General features: G+C 42.2%; 1 protein-coding gene across 12 annotated transcripts in view; it reads left to right on the forward strand.

Annotated features, from left to right (window-relative positions):
* Positions 1-18,739, forward strand: part of Golgb1 (golgin B1) — a 59,443-nt gene that overhangs the window by 1,658 nt on the left and 39,046 nt on the right. For 2 of the 12 annotated variants that reach the window (XM_052740623.1, XM_052740635.1), the window contains exons 2-9: positions 428-593; positions 6,443-6,537; positions 7,737-7,877; positions 8,055-8,222; positions 10,755-10,883; positions 13,795-13,920; positions 15,961-16,083; positions 17,506-17,619. In XM_052740623.1, coding sequence (XP_052596583.1) covers positions 569-593; positions 6,443-6,537; positions 7,737-7,877; positions 8,055-8,222; positions 10,755-10,883; positions 13,795-13,920; positions 15,961-16,083; positions 17,506-17,619 — 921 coding nt within the window. In that variant the 5' untranslated portion in view covers positions 428-568. Of the gene's footprint in view, positions 1-427; positions 594-4,952; positions 5,105-6,442; positions 6,654-7,736; positions 7,878-8,054; positions 8,223-10,754; positions 10,884-13,794; positions 13,921-15,960; positions 16,084-17,505; positions 17,620-18,739 lie in introns of those variants that run through there. The other 10 variants (XM_052740631.1, XM_052740627.1, XM_052740624.1 and 7 more) reach the window with 10 other exon arrangements.

Here is an 18,739-nt window from a genome sequence, read left to right on the forward strand (position 1 = left end):
AATCATCTTAACTTTTGGAGTGACTTTGGAAGTTCATCTCTTTCCCTGCCGCCCCCACCCATTTGGATTAAAGAGATGTTGATACTACCCTTGTATATAAAATATATCATTAACTTCTCTTAGTTGCCTATTAGGAATAAGTTATTTGTGAGACATCTCACCACTGATTATTACATACCGTCCCTTAGTAACAACCCTGTGTAGAGCACGCTGGGCTGCCTGAGACCCCTCCCCCCTTCTCAGGGCTAGAATCAATGCATGCTAGGCAACCATTGTTACACCCTCAGCCCTGCAATATTCTTTCTCATTTTAATGATTTTAGGATCAATTATATATGCTTTTGATAAAAGGAAATTCAAAACCAAAGAGTATAATAATGTAAACCACAATTCTACCTACTTACCTCTGTCTCCATTCCCCACTCCAGAAATCAGCCAGGTAAATAATGTGCCCCTAAGAGATGTTCTGACTGCTAAAGCACATATGTAATACATCTCCTCGTGTGAGTCACAATGCATCTTTCTGCCACTCAATATTATACAGTATCTCTGATCTTAACGTCTGAAACATGAAGGATTCAAAAATAAAGCTCGGTGAGTATGCTAACAGTAGAAAATTCAATACCATGAAACTTCATGCACAAATTATTAAAAATACTGTATAAAATTGTCCTCAGTCTGTGTGTGTTAAATATATATGTCATATAAATGATTTTTGTGTTTAAACTTAGGTCCTGTTCCCAAGATGGTTTTTTATATGTGTACAATATTCCAGAATCCAAAACATTTCAAAATCTGAAAAAAAAAGAATTTTTACACAGCAGTTGAGTCTGTATAAAATGCATTTTCAGTAAGCATGAGCAGAAAACACACTACCCTATTCTTTCAGGCAGCTATACAGCATTCCCTTGTAGAAATTCAAAAAATACAGTTAGCAGTCTCCCCTGGATGGGCGTTTAGTTTCCAGTCACAAGCAGTCAGACACGGCTGCGATGATGTCTTTGTGTCTGTGTGAGCTTATGTCTGTGTGAGCCTATGTGTGGAAAAGTAATAAATTATGTAAGGGCTTACTGCTATGAATCGTCAGGTTGGCTTATGCACTTACTACTCAGAAAAATAAGGTCGCCCACATCGCTATTAACATGGTGCCCTCACACGCATCCCTGTTTTCATCCTGGATGAAGGATGTAGGGTGAGGAAGTCACTCAGAAAAAGAGGTGCCTTTGTGTGTCTCTACCAACCAAGCTTTGTAGAGTGGTGTTACTGGATGAGTTACTTAAATTCCCTGTCTTAGTTTACTCATCTTAAAATGAGGGCTACTGATAGTACCTCTTTTTAGCGTTTTTTGGATAAAATAAATTAAACAGTGAGGATAAGTAGGTCTGTGTAAAGGCCTGGAGCATTGCTTGATAGGCAGGGCTTGCATCTGTATGCTGTAGTTACCATTTATTTCTAAGTTAACAAAAAGTTTTGCTTTTCTAATTGTAAAGGAATAGCCTAATGTCAAATATGACTTTTCTAGCTATAGTAGCAACGCTGTCCTATTAACCCTTCAGCCTGATTGTGGATCACTTTGAAAATTAAGAACGCAGAACCACTGAAGTGCAATCAGATATGCATGGAATGAACTCGAGTGGCTCAGTGATGTTCTCTGGCCCTGGGATTCAGATTCCAAAGCAAGTGATGTGGGAGTATGCACACAGGCACACGCTTCTGCTATTTATTTTGCTTATATTCCTGAGCATGTTGTACTATGTTCTCTGTGGTTAGGGACGTGCCATCTATTTCCTTATTATTATAATTCCTAGTGAAACACTATATACCTGATACATATTTTTTAAATAATAATTGTCAATAAACAGTGAAGGCTTTGACAAAATAAACTTTTTTATTTTTGTTTCTACTTTATTTTAAATTTTATTTTATTTGTATGGGCGTTTTGCCTGCATGTATGTCTGTGCACTATGTGTGTGCCTAGTGTCCCTGGAATCTAAAAGTGGGTGCCAGATCCCCTGGAACTGGAGTTACAGATGGTTGTGAGCCACCATGTGGGTGCCAGGAATCAAACCCAGGTTTTCTGGGAGAGCAGCCAGTGATCTTAACCTCTGAGCCATCTCTCCAGCCCAAGGCTTTTTATTTGAATTCATAGTACTTCTTCATATAATTACGGGTCTTGTAGCAGGGAGTGTGTGGTGAGCATGGACTTGGAGAGCTTGTTTTTTGTTTGTTTGTTTGTTTGTTTGTTTTGTTTTTGCCTGTTTTATGAATGCTTGGCCTTCACATGGAGCTCTGTTTTAGTTTTCTGTTTAGTGATGCTTTGTAAAATGACAGCAGTCACATTTTCCTTGTGTAAATTTTTCACCACAGTGTTTTCTGTTTGCCGATTCTTACAGTGTGTTTGCCGTTTGTGTTTTGGGATGAGCCTTTTAGAAGGGATAACCATCTTGCTCCATTTAACTTTCATGCCCGTGGCTTCCTGGCCTTTGAGCTATACAAAGCTCTCTTAGCTGTGTGAAAGATGCCTTCTCTTTGGCATTCTCTAGTCTCAGTTCCAGAACCCACTCTTGGGCCGTGGAACTGCGTTAGTTGTCTCTAACTAGTCCTTATTCTTCATCTCAAGGTAAAGGAGCTGACGTCGACAAGGTAAAGTGACTGAGGAGCACGTGTGATAGAGCTGCTGCATGCTGAGCCAGGAAGCTGTTACTAGCTCTACATCATGCTTTTTCTACCTTGCCATCCCCTTCCCATCAATCTCGGGGATTTTTTTCAGTCAGTCCATCTTATCTTTTAATGACAGTGTGCAAAATATTTAAGATATAGTGCTTCGGGTGGGTGTGTATGCATGTGTTGCATCGTAACGTACTTTATTTTTATGTTTCTCTAAAGAAGTTATAGCTTAAAAACATTGAGGAGTCCTATGCTTGAGATTCCAGTACTTTTCTCATTAACCCAAAAAATAGTACTACCATAGTCCAAGCTACTCAAAGAAGTAAGTGTGGGTGGACCAGCAGGGCTGCAGTACAGATGGAGTTGGGGACTGGTTGGGGAATCTGAGCTGAAAGTGATGGAAAGCAGCCAACTAGCTAAGTGTTTATAGGTCAGGGTGTGTGACAAAGCCTGGCCTTAAGTCTAGAAACTCCCTTATGAATATGCTAATTACCCTGAGTTGATTACTGCCCACTGTATGCCTGAATCTCAACATCATATACCTTATAGACTATACAGATATATAACAATAAAAATAAGATTGAAAACTTCCTTATGGGTGTCTCTAAACATAATTGTTTAACAATTTCTGTTAACTTTTCTTAAAAACACTTCTTATTGGAAAACAAAACACACACAAAGAAAACCACACTATAAAATATGTTTCATAAGTTACTGTATCAAATATGACTTGGTTAACCATTCTAGAAGCCCTTCCATATGACCTGTCCCATTCATAGCCCTCTCTTCCTAAAATAATCACTTCCTTGTGGTTTCCTCATAGTTTTAGTATCCATTTGGGAATCTTGCCCTTTTCACACTCGATATACCTCCCATCTCTCTCTTACAATCATCTATTGAGAAACATAGGTCCTTTGATTAGGGCCTGGAGAAATTGCTCAGTGGTTAAGAGCACTAGCTGCTCTTTCAGAGAACCTAAGCTTGATTCCCAGCACCCACATGGCAGCTCACAACTGCCTGTAACTCCAGTTCCAGGAGATCTAAAGGCTCTGTGCTGGATTTGTGAGCCCTGCATGCACATGATGCATACATAGATGTGCATGTAGGCAAAACAGCCATACACAAAATAAAATGCAAATACCAAAACAAATTCTTAAAAACTTAACAAAGATTAATACAGTAATTAATGCAGTAAGTAAGTAAACCCTTAACCCGTACTGTGGTTAAGGGTTTCAAAACCATGAGTGTTAGTACAGTGCCATTAACTGAACTACAGGTAGACTTCACTTATATGTCACCATTTCCCACTAATATCCTTTTCCCGTTTCAGAATTCAATCTGGTGTCTGTCTTTGGATTTAATCAGAGTGGTCTCACTTGTTTTAGTCTTTAGTTTGCTATTGTGCATTACTGTGAAGAATATACGTGAGCTGTTTCTAGAATGTCCTGATTTTAGGTTTTCCTGGTGTCTGTCATAACCTTGGGTTATGGTTTGTGGGAAGAACACTACAGAGGTAAGGTATTCTCATCTCATCAGAGGGTACATGTTGTGACAGTCTTGTGGTTGAGATGGCATTACTGTGACAAACTTAAATATTTGCTCTCCCAGTTTGAGGGTAGGGAAGCATGGTGGAAGGGGCGTGAGGCAGCTGGTGGCTGTATCCATGGTCAGGAAACAGGAGAAGAACGTGGTACTCAGTTCCTTCCTTCCTTCTTATTCAATCTAAGACCCCAACCCATGGGATAGTGCCACTCATATCCAGTGTAGATTGTACAGCTTCTAACCCTTTCTGGAAACACCCTCCGAGACACAGCCAGAGGTATTCTCATGGTCGTTCTAAATCCAGCTAAGTTGTCAATGGCGATTAACCATCTCTGTGACTGCCGGATCATTGTACTCTGATCTGTACATCTGTACTCTTTTGAAATGGCTTGGTAAGTCCAGTCCATCCATACTGGACTTAGCAAGAGAGTGGGACAAAGATCACTTCTTACAGGGGCATGGACCAGGTGAGGGTGAAATTAAAATCTACTTCTTAAGGGGGTTGTTGTTACGTTAATATTTTGGAATTCTTGTGTAAGGCGATCTGTTTCTTTTACTTTGTTTATTTTAGTATATGTATGTATCAATGTAGACTAATGGGTATATTTTTATTTGAATTACATTTCTTGCTGTGACTTTGATTAACTTGTTTTGTAAATTAGTTTTATTGTTTAAATATTTTGTCCATTTTATTTTTTGTGTATGGGTGTTTTGCCTGCATGGATGTCTGTGGTGTGCATACAGCAGCACCCGAGGAGGTCAGAAGGGAGCATCAGATCCTCTAGGATTGGAGTTTCAGACAGTTGTTGGCGGCTGTGTGGGTGCTGAGCAGCGAACCCTGGGCCCTGGAAAAGCAGCTGGTGCTCTTAACCTCTGAGCCGCACCGCGTTCCCATTGTGAGTTGTGTTTAGCCTTGCTCAGAGAGAGCTCCTTCAAGTGGGTTCCTTGTGCCCCACTTTCCAACTCTTCTTCCTGTCTCTGTCTTATGTCTTCTCTGCCCAACACTGAATCACCTGCCGTTTCTTCAAGTGGGAACCTTTTATGTCATGCGGTGTTTGCGTAGCCTATTATTTTGTTACAGAATTTGAATCTTTTGTTGTGACCATGGGGAACATGGTCTATGGTAAGTTGTCTTTTCTCAGAGGATTTTTCTTTCATATTACTTACTGTATTGCTGACCTTGTAAAATGAGTTGCATAGTGTTGCCTCCTATCTTCTGGAAACGACGTAAACTGGTACAATTCAGTCCTCACCAGCTGCCACTCACTGGTGGAGCCCTCTTGACCTGGATTTTTCCTTTTTCGGAAAATTTTAAGTAAAATATAAACCCAGCATCGTATCATGTATGCGTGTTTATGCAGACATAGATGTATTGCCATACATTCAGCTGAATGTGTTCCGACTCTAGCTTTTTTCCCTTGGCATTTGGGAGCTTGTACCCTCTAAAGGACTGGCTCGTTTTACCTACTTTTATGATGTTATGGATGTAGGAGTATTTGTGTTTTCTCTTAATGTATGGCAGGTCAGTAGTGATGTTACATTTTCATTGGTGATGTCAGTTGAAGAAAATTCTCATGCTTCGTCATCCTTACTGCTCTTTTCTGAGAACAGCCTTTGTTTTATAGGTTTTAATTTTCTGTTTACTGATTTTTGCTCTAGGCTTTATTTCCTCTTTTCTGCTCATGTTGCCTTTTGTTTCTCTAATTCCTTGCAGAACAAGCACAAGATACTGATTTCAGTCATTTACTAATATATTTATACCCCATTTTGAACAATGACTTTACTGACATCACACAGTTTGTCAGGAAAACTACGTGAAAGAATGGGATCGGGGACACATGAAAGGGGAAATTCTGTTACATCTTGGTGCTTAATTGGAAGTCAGAAAAGGGTAAATCTGGAAGATGGAAAACTTAAGGGTTTTGTTTACCAGTGGGAAGAAGGCATTAAAAACAGCCTTTAAGACATACTTGACAATTGCATCCTTGTGTTTAAGGATTGTGTTCTTGCATTTTACTTTTCAAATTGATCCTGGTGATGGCACTTACAATATGGCCCCTGAGCAGGCCAGGGTGTGGCTGTACTTTACACACTGCCTGGCTGCGTAGATCCACACCTTATTTCACGTAGGTGATATGGGTACCAATGTCCAGCGGCACCTGTCTGCTGTACTCATTCTCGAGCTGCCTTTCTGTTTTTACTGATTGTTGCATTTTCCTTTGTGTCCCCCGCAGAGATGCTGAGCCGATTAACAGGATTAGCGAATATTGTTATTCATGAATTATCAGGAAATAGCGCTGACCAGAGCATGACAGCTCCTTTAGAAGCTGTGAGTAACTCTGTCCAGTTCCAAACTGATGAGACCTCCAGTCTGGTTTTTTCTGAGGAGAATACCTTAAGCTAGAGGAATGTGAGCAACCTCCCCCATGCAAAGTAGAAGTGATGGTGAGGAAAACTGCTGCGACTCTGGAAATGAACCTCTGCTGAGGATTGTTAGCCCAAGAGCTGTGGGGACCGAAACCGAGTCCAAATGAGCTTGGAAAGATGGTCTTCGTTGACTGCTTGGCCTGTTTAGGACCATGTTGTCTTAAGAAGTCGTTGACACCATCTTCCTCCTCCAACTCCACCCCTTCCTCCTCCCACTCTCCCTCCCCTCCCTCCTCCCACTCCTCCCCTCCCTCCTCCTACTCCTCTCCTTCCTCCTCCCACTCCTCCTCCAACTCCTCCCCTTTCCCACTCCTCCCTTTCTTCCTCCTCCAACTCCTCCCTTCCTCCTCCCCTCCCTCCCCTTCCTCCTCTTCGGGAACATAACTCCTGTTCCATGGGGAAGGTGTAAAGAGTGAAAGGGGAGAGTGGAGCACCATCTTTGTTTGAAAACATGTTTATTTCTATAAATTTGCTTACCTTTCCTGTAGTCTGCACTGTATTTTCTGACCCTTAAGGATTCAAAAGAAGTCCACCAGCTTTTTGAAAGACAAGCAGCAAACTAAATGGTTAAGGGGTGTTTTTTTTTTTTTTTTAATTTTCAAATAACTTCTTTTTTTATTTTATTGAATTTATTTTGTTTGAGACAGGGTCTCATGTCTCCCAAGCTGGTCCCAGCTTGCTACGCAGCTAGCCGAAGATGACCTTGGACTCCTGATCTTTGAGCCTATGCCTTCTGGGTGTTGGGGTCATGGTTGTGTGGTGCTGGGAATTGAAGCCAGGCTTTGGTGCATGCGAGGCATTCACTAAGCCACAGCTCTAGCCCTTAGCTCATCTCTAATTTTAAATTTGGGGTTTCTCCACTCAATAGTATGTAATCCTTGCCTCGCTTTATTTTCCTCTTTGATGAAATTAGAATAATAAAACTTTAAGTTGGACAAAATACGTCCTGTATTGTAATGGTGAGGAACACTGCTGCGGGATTGGTTAGGCTCAGTTTCCAAAGAGAGGAGTTGGGCAGAGGCTGAGGTGAGGATGTGCTAGTTCCTGAGTCGGTAATGCTGTTCCCTGTGCATTATCTTTATTGTTTTATGTCTACCCCAGGAATCTGATATGGAACTAAATAATAGCATACCAGAGGACGTTCTGGAACGCCTAGCTGATGCAGAGAAGCTGGTGGTGGAGTTAAAAGAGATCATTCGGCAGAAAGACCTTCAACTCCTGCAGAAGGATGAAGCTCTGCAGGTACTGTTGGTTGTTTGGCCGTTGGCTGAGCATTTGATAAAGACAGGTCATTCTCTTAGAGTGTTCGAGAACCTGGGTCTTATTCCTAAGTGCTGTAGGCCTGCTGCCTGCCAGAAGTAAGCTGTGTGCTAGGTAAACAGTGAACACTCCCTTATTGTCTCCATTGCTCTGTGGCAGGAGGAACGAAAAACTGCCGATACCAAAATTAAAAAAATAAAACTGCACGCGAAAGCGAAGATCGCGTCTTTGAATAAACTTATAGAATTGAAAGCACAAGGAGAGGCTGCTTCGCCTAAGGACCCCCAGGCAGCGGAGGACCCCCAGGCAGTGGAGCCGCTCTCCGAGGTATGAGGACTGGAGAGAGAGAGACTCGGTGTCTCCCAACAGAGCCCTGTTCCAGCAGACTGGCTGTGATGACGTGATACAGCGGGAGTGCTGCCCTTTCCTCCCAGCCTGTGGTCTGCCTGGACCCAAGGCCACATGGGGAGAGCAGAGGCATACAGAAATGTGGGCTTGACTGGGCAGTTGCTACCCAGACTCCCAGTCAGAATTTGAAAGAGCTGACAGGAAGAAATCAGTACTGACGTGAGACAGGAGAAACATATACTTTGTGGATGAGTTTGATTATTGGTTAGAAGATTAAAAACTATGATCTCTAAGATTTTCCCCCACTCTGAAATCTTTTTATTCCTTAACTAATAGAGAATATTCTCTGTTTCTGTAAGTGAATAATGGTGCATTAATGTTTCCTGAACTGTGGGCTGAGTTGCCTGGCTCACCCTGGTCTCCCTAGAAGAGGGCTCGCCAGGTTTATGGTTGCCACTAGAACGCAGTGTCCAGTCGGGGTGCAGAGGGACGAAAGAAAGCTGTCTTTAGAAGAGCCTGGGGGTGTCGCAGTATGCACTCTGCTGACCTCTGTTTGGAGCCACATTTGGGTATCTATTTAGAGGACAGGGAATGTCAGGTTTGGGGGGCATCTGTGCAGATTATGCTGATGCCAATGTGTCACTGCACACCGTGGGTACAAGTCAGCCTAGACTTCACCCTAACCCTGGCTTGTTATTCTCAGAAATGTTAGCTCTGAGGGGAGTTGGTTCAGGTTCCGAGGCACAGCCTTGAGTACACTTGTTACCTTCCAGTGCCCTGCTTAGCCTTGCCTTTCAGGAACTAATGCTCACGGGACATCGCTTTTCCTTGTTTGCACTGGGGTATGGCTCAGTGGAAGAGTACCTATGCAGTGTGTATAAGGCCCTAGGTTCAGTCCCTCGCACCGCAAGGGCATAAGAAGGAGGAGAAGAGAATAGGATTGTTTAACATCTCAAAGTTGATTTTAAGAGCAAGTAATGTCTTTGAATTCTTTTCCTCCTCTATGGTTCCTATGGCAACTCTCTTCCCCTGGCTGTGTAGCAGGCACTAACCTTTATCTTTTCGTGTTTATTCTTTCAGACTTCCCTTGAGTCATGTTATTAGTTTTTTTTATTTATCCATTTTAAGCTTACTACTTACCCCTTAGGCCTTCGGTGTGTCAGCATCCTGTACCTTCATTTACTTTCTCTGTTGAATAAATGATGTCCCCAGGCCCAGTCCACTCCAGCTGTCAGTCCCAGCAGCCCTTTCACCATGGTGTGCGTGGGGGTGGGGGTGGGGGAGCACAGCAACAAAGCGGGGGTATCAGAGGCAAGAAGATAGTGTCAGATCCCTTGAAGCTGGAGTAACAGGTGTTTGTGGGATCCGTGGCTTGTTACGTGAGTTCTAGGATCCAGACCCTGGTCCTCATGGTTGAATAGCAAGTGTTCTTAAACTGAGCTATCTTCCCGCCCAAATTCATTGCTTTTTTTTTTCTTTTTTTTTTAATTTTATTTTCTTGCTCCTGTCGTCGTTGTTTGATTTGTTGTTGTGGTTGGTTGATTGGTTTTGTTGTTTGGCTGGTTGGTTGGTTGGTTGGTTGAGACAGGATCTCTCTGTGAAGTTCTGACTATTCAGGAACTCTAGACCAGGCTGACTTCTAACTCAAAGAGATCCTTCTGCTTACGGCTCCTACGTGTTTCTGTCGGTTTAATAAAGCTGTAAGTATTGCTCTAAAGAGCAAATAGTGTAAAAGATAAAGTATATATTAATTATAACTTTTGTTTTTTGAGGAGGAGGAAACTTTATTTGGCTTACATTTCTGCATTGCTGTTCATCATTGAAGGAAGTCAGGACAGGAACTCAAAGAGGGCAGGATCCTGGAGTCCGGAGCTGATGGAAGGGTGCTGCTTACAGACTTGCTCTTCATGGCTTGCTCAGTCTGCTTTCTTAGAGAGCCCACCAGCCCAGGAATGACACCCCCCACCATGGGCTGGGCCCCCTCATTAATAACTTATTAAGAAAATGCTTACAGCTGGATCACATGGAGGCATTTCCTCAGTTGAGGCTCCTTCCTCTCTGATGACTCTAGCTTGTGTCAAGTTGACACACAAAACCAGCCACTACAACTGACCCCTCGTCAACTTGACAAACACATCACTATTAAGCTACAACACTTCTTATTCATCACAAAACCTCACATTAAAAACTTAAATAACTTTAAAAGTCCCACAGTCTTTCCAAATTCAAACACATTAAAATCTCAGTCCCTTTAAAATAGCCGATCTCTTTTAAATCCTAAGTCTTAAAATTGAAAGTCTCTCAACTATGGACTCCAGTAATATACATTTCTACTTCAAAAGGGGAAAATCAGGGCACAGTCACAGTCAAAGCAAAGCAAAACCAAATTCCAGCTGTCCAGTGTCTGGGATCCACTCCCGATTGTCTGGACTCTTCTTAAGGGCTTGAGTTACTTCTCCGGCTCCACCCTCTGCAGGACACACAATAAAGTGACTTTATTGTATTTTTCAGCGTGATACAAATTCTACAGATGAAGAAATGAAAGTAGAAAAGATAAAACATGACCTCCAGGAGAAGGAGAAATTAATTAGCAATTTGCAAGCCCAGCTTCACCAGGCACAGTCAGAACAAGCCTTGCAGGTGAGAGTGAGTTACCTCATTATTATTAGGTTAAATCACTAACAGCCAACGGACATAATGGTAAATGCCTCTTTCTGCTCACCCGGCACTCAGCGCCCCCTGCCTGCCCGCCCCCTCCCTCCCTCCCTCCCTCCCTCCCTCCCTCCCTTCCTTCCTTCCTTCCAAGTCTAGTCTCTTGGTCAGAGCTTGCATTGGGGTGCAGACTTCTTGGTTGATATTTGCACATACTCTCAATATTCTTTCCATACATGGTTCACATGTTTTGAGGAACTCTTGAATTATATGATTTACAGCCTTTGATCAGCTCAGTTACTTTCATTTTCTTCCTTGCAGACTTCTGTTTTTGTTAACCTTTATTTTTGGCTATATATTTCTTAACCAAGTTTTGATTAATTTTTTTTTATATTTGTCTTTTTTCTTATTTAACTCAAGGCATTCTGTTTGGTGTTTGGTTTTCTCTTCTGAAATGAGTTTTCCTTAATAGTAACTTTATAAATTTTATTACTTTTTTTTAAACTTTTCTAATTCTAATTTTCCTTTCACGTCCTGTACAATTTTCTTAAACATGTTTAACTCTGAAATAAGTTATAATTTCTTTCAGCATATTGTTCTCCTTATTCCTCATGAGTTTTGTTGTTGAGACAGGGTCTCACATTGTAGCCAGTTTTCCCTTGAACTTACGGCAGTCCTCCTGTCTCAGCCTCCTGAGTGCTGGAATGACAGGCGCAAGCCACCATGCCTGGCTTTTTAATGACATTGTGTAATTATTCATTCTATTTCATGTGTGAATGTTTTTGCTTGCATGCCTGTTACATGAACTACATGCATGCTTAGTGCCCATAGAGAGGTCAGATGAAGACATCAGATTCCCTGAACGGAGGTACAGATGGTTCTGGGTGCTGGCAACCAAACCTGGATCCTCTTAGGAGAACAGCAAGTGCTTGTAACCGCCGGGCCATCGCTGAGCCTCTGTAGATACAGATTGCATATGGTCCTTTGCTGGCTCCTCTTCTGTTCCTATTTTTGTGTGAAGTTAGTTTTTCTAAACATCTAATTCATTTTAGGAGAAAATTTCACAGACTCCTGTTCTGTGGTTTTTGTTGCTGTTGTACTCAAGTATATGGGAGCTAGATTTCTCAGATTCGTGGTTTGTCTCCTCCCATCCTTCACTTTGGTCTACACCATCGTGGTCCAACAGTACTAGACAAACACTGTAGTCAACTCACTTTGCCATCACAGGTGAATATGTAAACAAACAATGGAATGTCTATAGTGAAATGCTAGTTAAAAATGAAAAGGAAAGAGTTATAGATCATTAGTCTGCCTCCATTTAGAACTTTAAAATGTATAAATCCCTAGTTTTGAATTAGAAAAATTATTCAATTATAATTAAAATAGTTAACTTTATATTTTATTCTCCAGTTATTTATCTTGATATCAACTGTTACTCATGCTATCTGCATTAACTATGCAAATAAACACATTACAATATTGCATACAAGTGCAACAAAAAATCATTCAAACTGAATCAACTTGTTGACATCGACTGTGTATACACTGGTCATTGCATATCACCTTAGCAATTCTCACTTGAGTGGCTGGAGAGATGGCTTGGTGGTTAAGAGCACTTAATGGGCCTGCTCTTGTAGATGGCCCAGGTTAGGTTCCCAACACCGGCATCAGGTGGCTCATAACCACCTGTAACTCCAGTTTGTAATGATCTGATGTCCTTTGGCCTCAACAGGCACCCGTGTACATGTGCTGCACATAAACTCATGCAGACACACATACATACATACATACATACATACATACCTATAATTTTAAAATCTTTAAAAAAACCTCATCTGATAACAGATAAAGTCACGTAGTCAGACCAAAACAACTGTAATGAAAAAAATAATAATTCAGCCTTAAATTTTAGTTAAATAATATTAAAATGAAATACTTATTTTGGAGGCATCACATTTTAAGACTCTTGTAGCTTCATGTGGTTAGTTGATACCAAATTATGCAGCATATGCATAGAGGTTCCTCTCCCCGCTTTTGCTCTCTATTATTCCTATTCTGTTCGAGCTGGGTCTCACCTCGTAGCCCAGGCTGGTCTTGAACTGTCAGTCATTCTGTCACAGCCTTCTGTTTCTGAAATCACAGGCACATGCCACTGTCCTCAGCCATTTTCCCCAGTGCTAGAGCTCAAAGCCAAGGCCTTGACCATGCAGGGCAGAGAGTCTGCTGGTGAGCCCCTTGTCAGGCCTCTTCATCCTGGTGCAGTTCCTCACAGTTTCCTCCAGGTTCATTCACATATCTTACACAGAGCCCCTGACTCAGTTCTGAGACGTCAGGGGGTCTAGATTGTCCCGGCCCTTTCACTCTCTCTTCCTGTGGAAGTCTTGCATTTACCCATGGTCAGAAAGTGGGAAGTGTTGCTTCTCTTCTAACATTGGCTCCGTCTATCCCCACAAATACTTGTTGGTGGTTACCTTGGATTTTCCCTTTTCCATGGGGCCATCAGATGTAACTCTGCTGCTGTCTCTCTTCTCTTATACAATCTGTAGTGCCAAGAACACCCTGATTTTCATGGTTTGCCCTTAACTTGTTTAGTTCAGGGTTTGTAGGCTGTCTTCCTACATGCCGTCAATATTGTTCACGTTTTTCTGTTCACTGTCTAGGTGGTCTGTCTCTTTGCTATGTGAACATTCAAAGAAATTGAAAACAGTGTTGCTATTGCTTCTGTCCTCTTCTGAAACATTTTGGCAATTCAATAATATTTTAAAAATTAGTATATGGAATTCTTTTTCATGTTAAAGTGGAAATTAGAAGGGAATATGGTCGATACTCAAGACAAACGAGAAAGTCAAAGATCTAAGAATGCCAACCCCTTTATTTAAGTAAATATTTTCCCCTCCAGCTGGAAAAGAGTTCTGCAGAGATGGAGGAGTTTGTCCTGATGAAGCAGCAACTCCAAGAAAAGGAAGAACTCATCAGCACTTTGCAAACTCAGCTCAGCCAGACCCAGGCAGAGCAGGCTGCACAGGTAGGATGACGGCACCTGCATTCGGATAAAGGACCACGGGGTCCAGAGTGGTGTCTGTGGCAAGTCAGTCCAACACTCACTTAAAAGCTTGGTAGAGGACAGCATGGTAGCCAGGATATTAAAGCCAAGCCTAGGAGGGTGGGGTAGAAGAAGTTAGAAGTGTGGTAAGTATGGTAAGGGGTACATATTAATAGGAAACACCAGAACCCCTCAGAAAATGCTGTTTATGTTGGGGAACTTGCCATAGTTTTATTGATGACTGTTTTTGTTCATAGGTCCAGATACTCCATTTTAATGGTACACAGAGATTCTGTCTCCTAGGAATGGGGAATGGGCTCATGCTGAACTCAAAGGATAGATAGACCAAAAGAAATACAAATTACTAGCTCCCTTCTTTTCTAATTAAAATCTTGTTAGGAAGACACATCTTCACCTTAAAGTTACTTAATGAACATGTAATAAAGAAGTGGTGAAAGGTATAAAATTCCTTGCTAATGGATCTAGTATTCAAATGCTTCTTCATACTCGTTTCTGAAGCCAGAACCAGCCTGTTTGTGCTGGCACCCTCAACTCTCTGATTTTTATAGTTTCCTGTCCGATAACCTACCACATAGTTCTTCTTGAGGATGCTTTTGACTCATGCCACATTTTTATCCCTGGAGGGCCTTTGCACACAGCACACAACTGATCGTATCCATCAAATATATTGATAACAGAGGTGCCTTTTATGTAGGAATGACCGATGGTTGGGTACACAGAATTATATACCCAGAAATTGATAACTTTATCCTATTAGCTTCTGTTGGATCTTTAATACATTATATACAATGTAGGATAGGAAAATGTTACACATTCTTTAATCTTATAAATTGCTTAAAACAAAGGCAACCAAGGCATATGAGTATGTTAACAGACCCATCGTGGAGCAAGCCACTCCAAATAAAATACCAAAGACCAAGTGTGGTGACACAAACCATTACCATAGCATTCGGAAGGCTGAGGTAGACAGGTCATGGGTTTGACACCAGTGTTGGCTACATGGCAAGTTCCAGGCTACACAGTGAGACCCTACCTCAAAAAATAAAAATGATAAAAGTAACATTAGCATTGAAGTATGTTGGGAGAGAAAAGATGTTTTGTGAACATGGCAGTTATAGAAGCTTCCACAAAAAAAGATGAGATTAACAGAACCCTGAGAGCTAGATACCACTCTAGACAAGCAGCGTTCTCCTGAGGAAAGGGTTGGGAAAGGCAGAGAAGAAGAATGCATTAAAAGGAAAGTCTGCGGGAGGGACAGACAGCTGAAGAGGACTTTCTGGGGAGGTGGCGTGCCCTTGGACGCACACACAGTTCTTTAGTCAAAGCGAATTTTTGAAAACCGTACAAGCAGAATAGGCTTGTATTCAGTGTGCTAGGCTCTGCTGACTCCCCATGGGAGACCTTGATTTGGGGGATGTGGGGATGCAGGGTGGCTTGGGAAAGAGGGCTGGGGGGTGGGAGGAGGGAGGAGGGGGGATCTGTGGATAGTATGTGGAGTGAGTAGAAAATTTCTTAATAAAGAAAAGTGAAAGAGAAAAAAGAATAGGCTTGTATTTCCATTTGTAGAGCAGTTTGAATAATGTTCATGAGCTTGAATTGCTCGTTTATGGCCATGAGGTTCCTGCACTGTTTTTGAGCCTAATCTGATACTGAAGGAGTTAACAGAAATTTAACTTCACTTGTATGTTTAATTTCCTAATCTTTTCAAATTAAAAAAACTACTCTCCTTGCGTATTTAAAGCATTTTTAGTATCCATGAAGATTTTTAATTAAAATATGTATGCGTTGATTCTGAGTTTGATAGTAGGCTTTTTCTCATGTCTGGAAGTTACTGCTGGGCCTCTTGCTCTTCTGACATTCCCCCTTGACGTTCAGAGCTGAGGTTTAGAGAACTGCTTCCTGTCAGTGCTGTGTGCCCATCTTTGGAGGGTAGGCTGGAAGAGCGGACTGTGAAATCCTCCGGAGTGTAACTTGTGTAGTTTCTCTGGTATATGTCTTCAGTTGAGTTCCATGCAGCAGGTGGTCCGAGAGAAAGACGCCCGCTTTGAAACACAGGTTCGTCTGCACGAAGATGAGCTGCTTCAGTTAGTAACCCAGGCAGATGTGGAAACAGAGATGCAGAAGGTGTGTTGTCACACTCCGTAGAGTGACTGTCATTCTGGTTCACGTTTAATCAAGACTTCACAGCCACTTTCCAACCACTGCCCTTCCCCGCTCTGCTCCACATGGCCTCTGTGTGTTCCTTGGCTTCTTATTGGTGTCTTGTCTTTCCTTGCATATCATTTTTTGTCTTGTCCTTCTTTTCCCCTTTCCTTATCTCATCAGGTTGGAACTTGGAACTTTAAAGCTGAATTTACTTGGAGACTTATGGGGAGTCAGCAAGGGCTGGTTTCTTTTTCATTTGTGGATTTACAGCTACTGTTCATGCTCTAAACCTGATCCAAAACTTCAAATAGATGAAGTCAGTTTTGTATTTAAAAAAAAAAAAATGAGGTTAAAAAAGTGCTTTTGATGTCACAGTCTTTTATTAAATCAGTACTTTTAAAAAGTGCATTATGTAGATACTGAAAATTGACTTCATTGTATTTGAGTTTACCATGTACTAACTCACATTGTCTGTACGTAGAATGTAGAACCCTGTAATGAAAGGCATTTTGGTGGCACTTTGTTTGATCTGTGTTTATATATGTATGTGTTCCTGAATGTGCAGGTGCATGTTTATGCACACAGGTATGCATGCACACATGCACATGTGTGTGGAGGCCAGAGGACAACTTTGGATGTCATTCCTTAAGGAGCCATTCAGCTTGATATTTTTCCTCTCCGAGGTGGGGCCTGTCATTGGCCTAGTTCACCACTTAGGCTAGCTGGCTGGCCAAGAAGCCTCAGGAATCCTGTTTCTACCTCCTCAGTTTGGGATTCACATGGCCTGGCTTGTTTCATATGGATCTGGGGATTGAACACAAGTCCTCACAAGTACTTTGCCAGTTGTCCCATCCTTTCCAGCCTCTCATCTTTTTAATCTTGAGTGAAAACTTGTTCCAAGGTCTAAGCAGTCTTTAGAATGTACTACTAAGTGGAGTTTCAGAGTGCACAACTTTGAAAAGTAGAATATTAATTGTATAGATTGATTTATTTATTCAATGGGCATTTTTCAAGTGCCTGCCCTGTGATTGAAAACAGAAGAGAAATGGTTTTGCCTATAAAGATTGCTCTCTTTTGTAGGTAAGAAATGCATGTTACCTATGCTACTTAGGGACAGGACAGGAACTGTATGACTCTGAAAGTGAGTGTGTGTTGTTCTATCCTAAGTACAGTAGGCTCCCTGACGAGGCCTTGCTTGCATTTGGGGTTGGTTGTTGTCACGCTCTGCAGAAGGCGTTTGGAGACTCTTGCTGCTGGATGGGTCATGGCATGCTGGTGTCCTACTTAGCCCTTTCCTTCCACACTCCAAAACGTAGCCTTACAGGTGCACATGGCGTTTTGGAAGGTAGGCAAATAGTTGTGCTTATTTATCTGCAATTGTGTCTCCATGTTTCTTTCCAGAAACTGAAGGTGATGCAGAGGAAACTTGAGGAAAATGAGGAAGCCTTGTTGGGCCGAGCTCAGGTTGTGGATTTGCTGCAACAGGAGCTGACTTCAGCCGAACAGAAAAACCAGGTACTGGCTGTGGTCCCACTACCTGCCAGGGGAGGGCTGGTTTCTACTGTAGGTTGTTGGGCAGCAGGCAGAACAATGTCTAAGCCGTCGGAGGGTTGGTGCCATCTATTCATTCTCTTCAGCAAACACTCAGTGCTTCCCTGATGTACCCAGTGGGAAAGCAAACACAGCTCCTTCCCCAGGGCTTCCAGTTTCCATCTTTTGTCGCACTTTTCCTTCATTGTTGGAGGTAAGAGTCTCTCTGGAGAGTTTCCTCTTTTCCTCCAGTGAGTTTCTTTTTCATCCCTTTCCCCTTATCTGTCTTGAGTGGTTCTTGTGTTTTATGCATGGTCTCTGCTTTGCCTATTTTCGTTGGTCAACTTTCTGCTGGATTGAAGTGGTCCTGTCATGCAGTACTCCTTCCTTCGTCTTGCTAGACTCGATGGACCCATGCTTCTGATTTGGGCTACTCTGATCTGCCTTTGGCTTCCCTGTGCCCTTGTCCTGTCATCTTATCCAGGTAGCCAAATTCTAGTACGGAATTAGTTCTATGACAACACAACCTTTGCTTGTTTACCTGGGTACCGTCTGCTGCCAGGAAAAGTCAGCCACACCCTCCTCCTTAATGCTCAGCATGCTTTCTTGAGGCCGCTTTCTCTGTAGTTTCCCTCCCCTTCATCCTCATAAAACCTGTACTCTGACTCTAGGTGTCCCCTCTAGGTGTCCTGGGACAGTGAGGGTCTAGTTTCCTTTGTGGTACTCACTAGGCTGTGGCTGCACAGATGGCTGTATCTGGTGACCTTTGTATATGAGTTAATGCACTGTGGATCTTTACAGCTCCATTATGCAGTAGATAGCATCATTCCCTCACCCTGGCTGATTTGGTAGACTTCAGGTTTTCTATCAGTACACTAAGGGTAGCAGTATTTATGTAAAGGACCTGTAGCATGAATCTTAATTGGTCTTAATAGTAAAAACCCAGAGTCAGATATAGAGGTAAGTGTTGAAAGATCAGAGAGATAAAAGAAAAGAGCAAGCCACAGCCACAACCTCTTACCTCACAAACTCCCTCATCCTGAAAGAGACTGAGCTCCTGTGCCCTCCCACTTTATATTCCTCTCTCCACCCAGCCGTATCACTT

This window comes from Peromyscus californicus, unplaced genomic scaffold (genome assembly GCF_007827085.1).
Source record: "Peromyscus californicus insignis strain IS unplaced genomic scaffold, ASM782708v3 Scaffold_16__1_contigs__length_79575227, whole genome shotgun sequence".
NCBI lineage: Eukaryota > Metazoa > Chordata > Mammalia > Rodentia > Cricetidae > Peromyscus > Peromyscus californicus.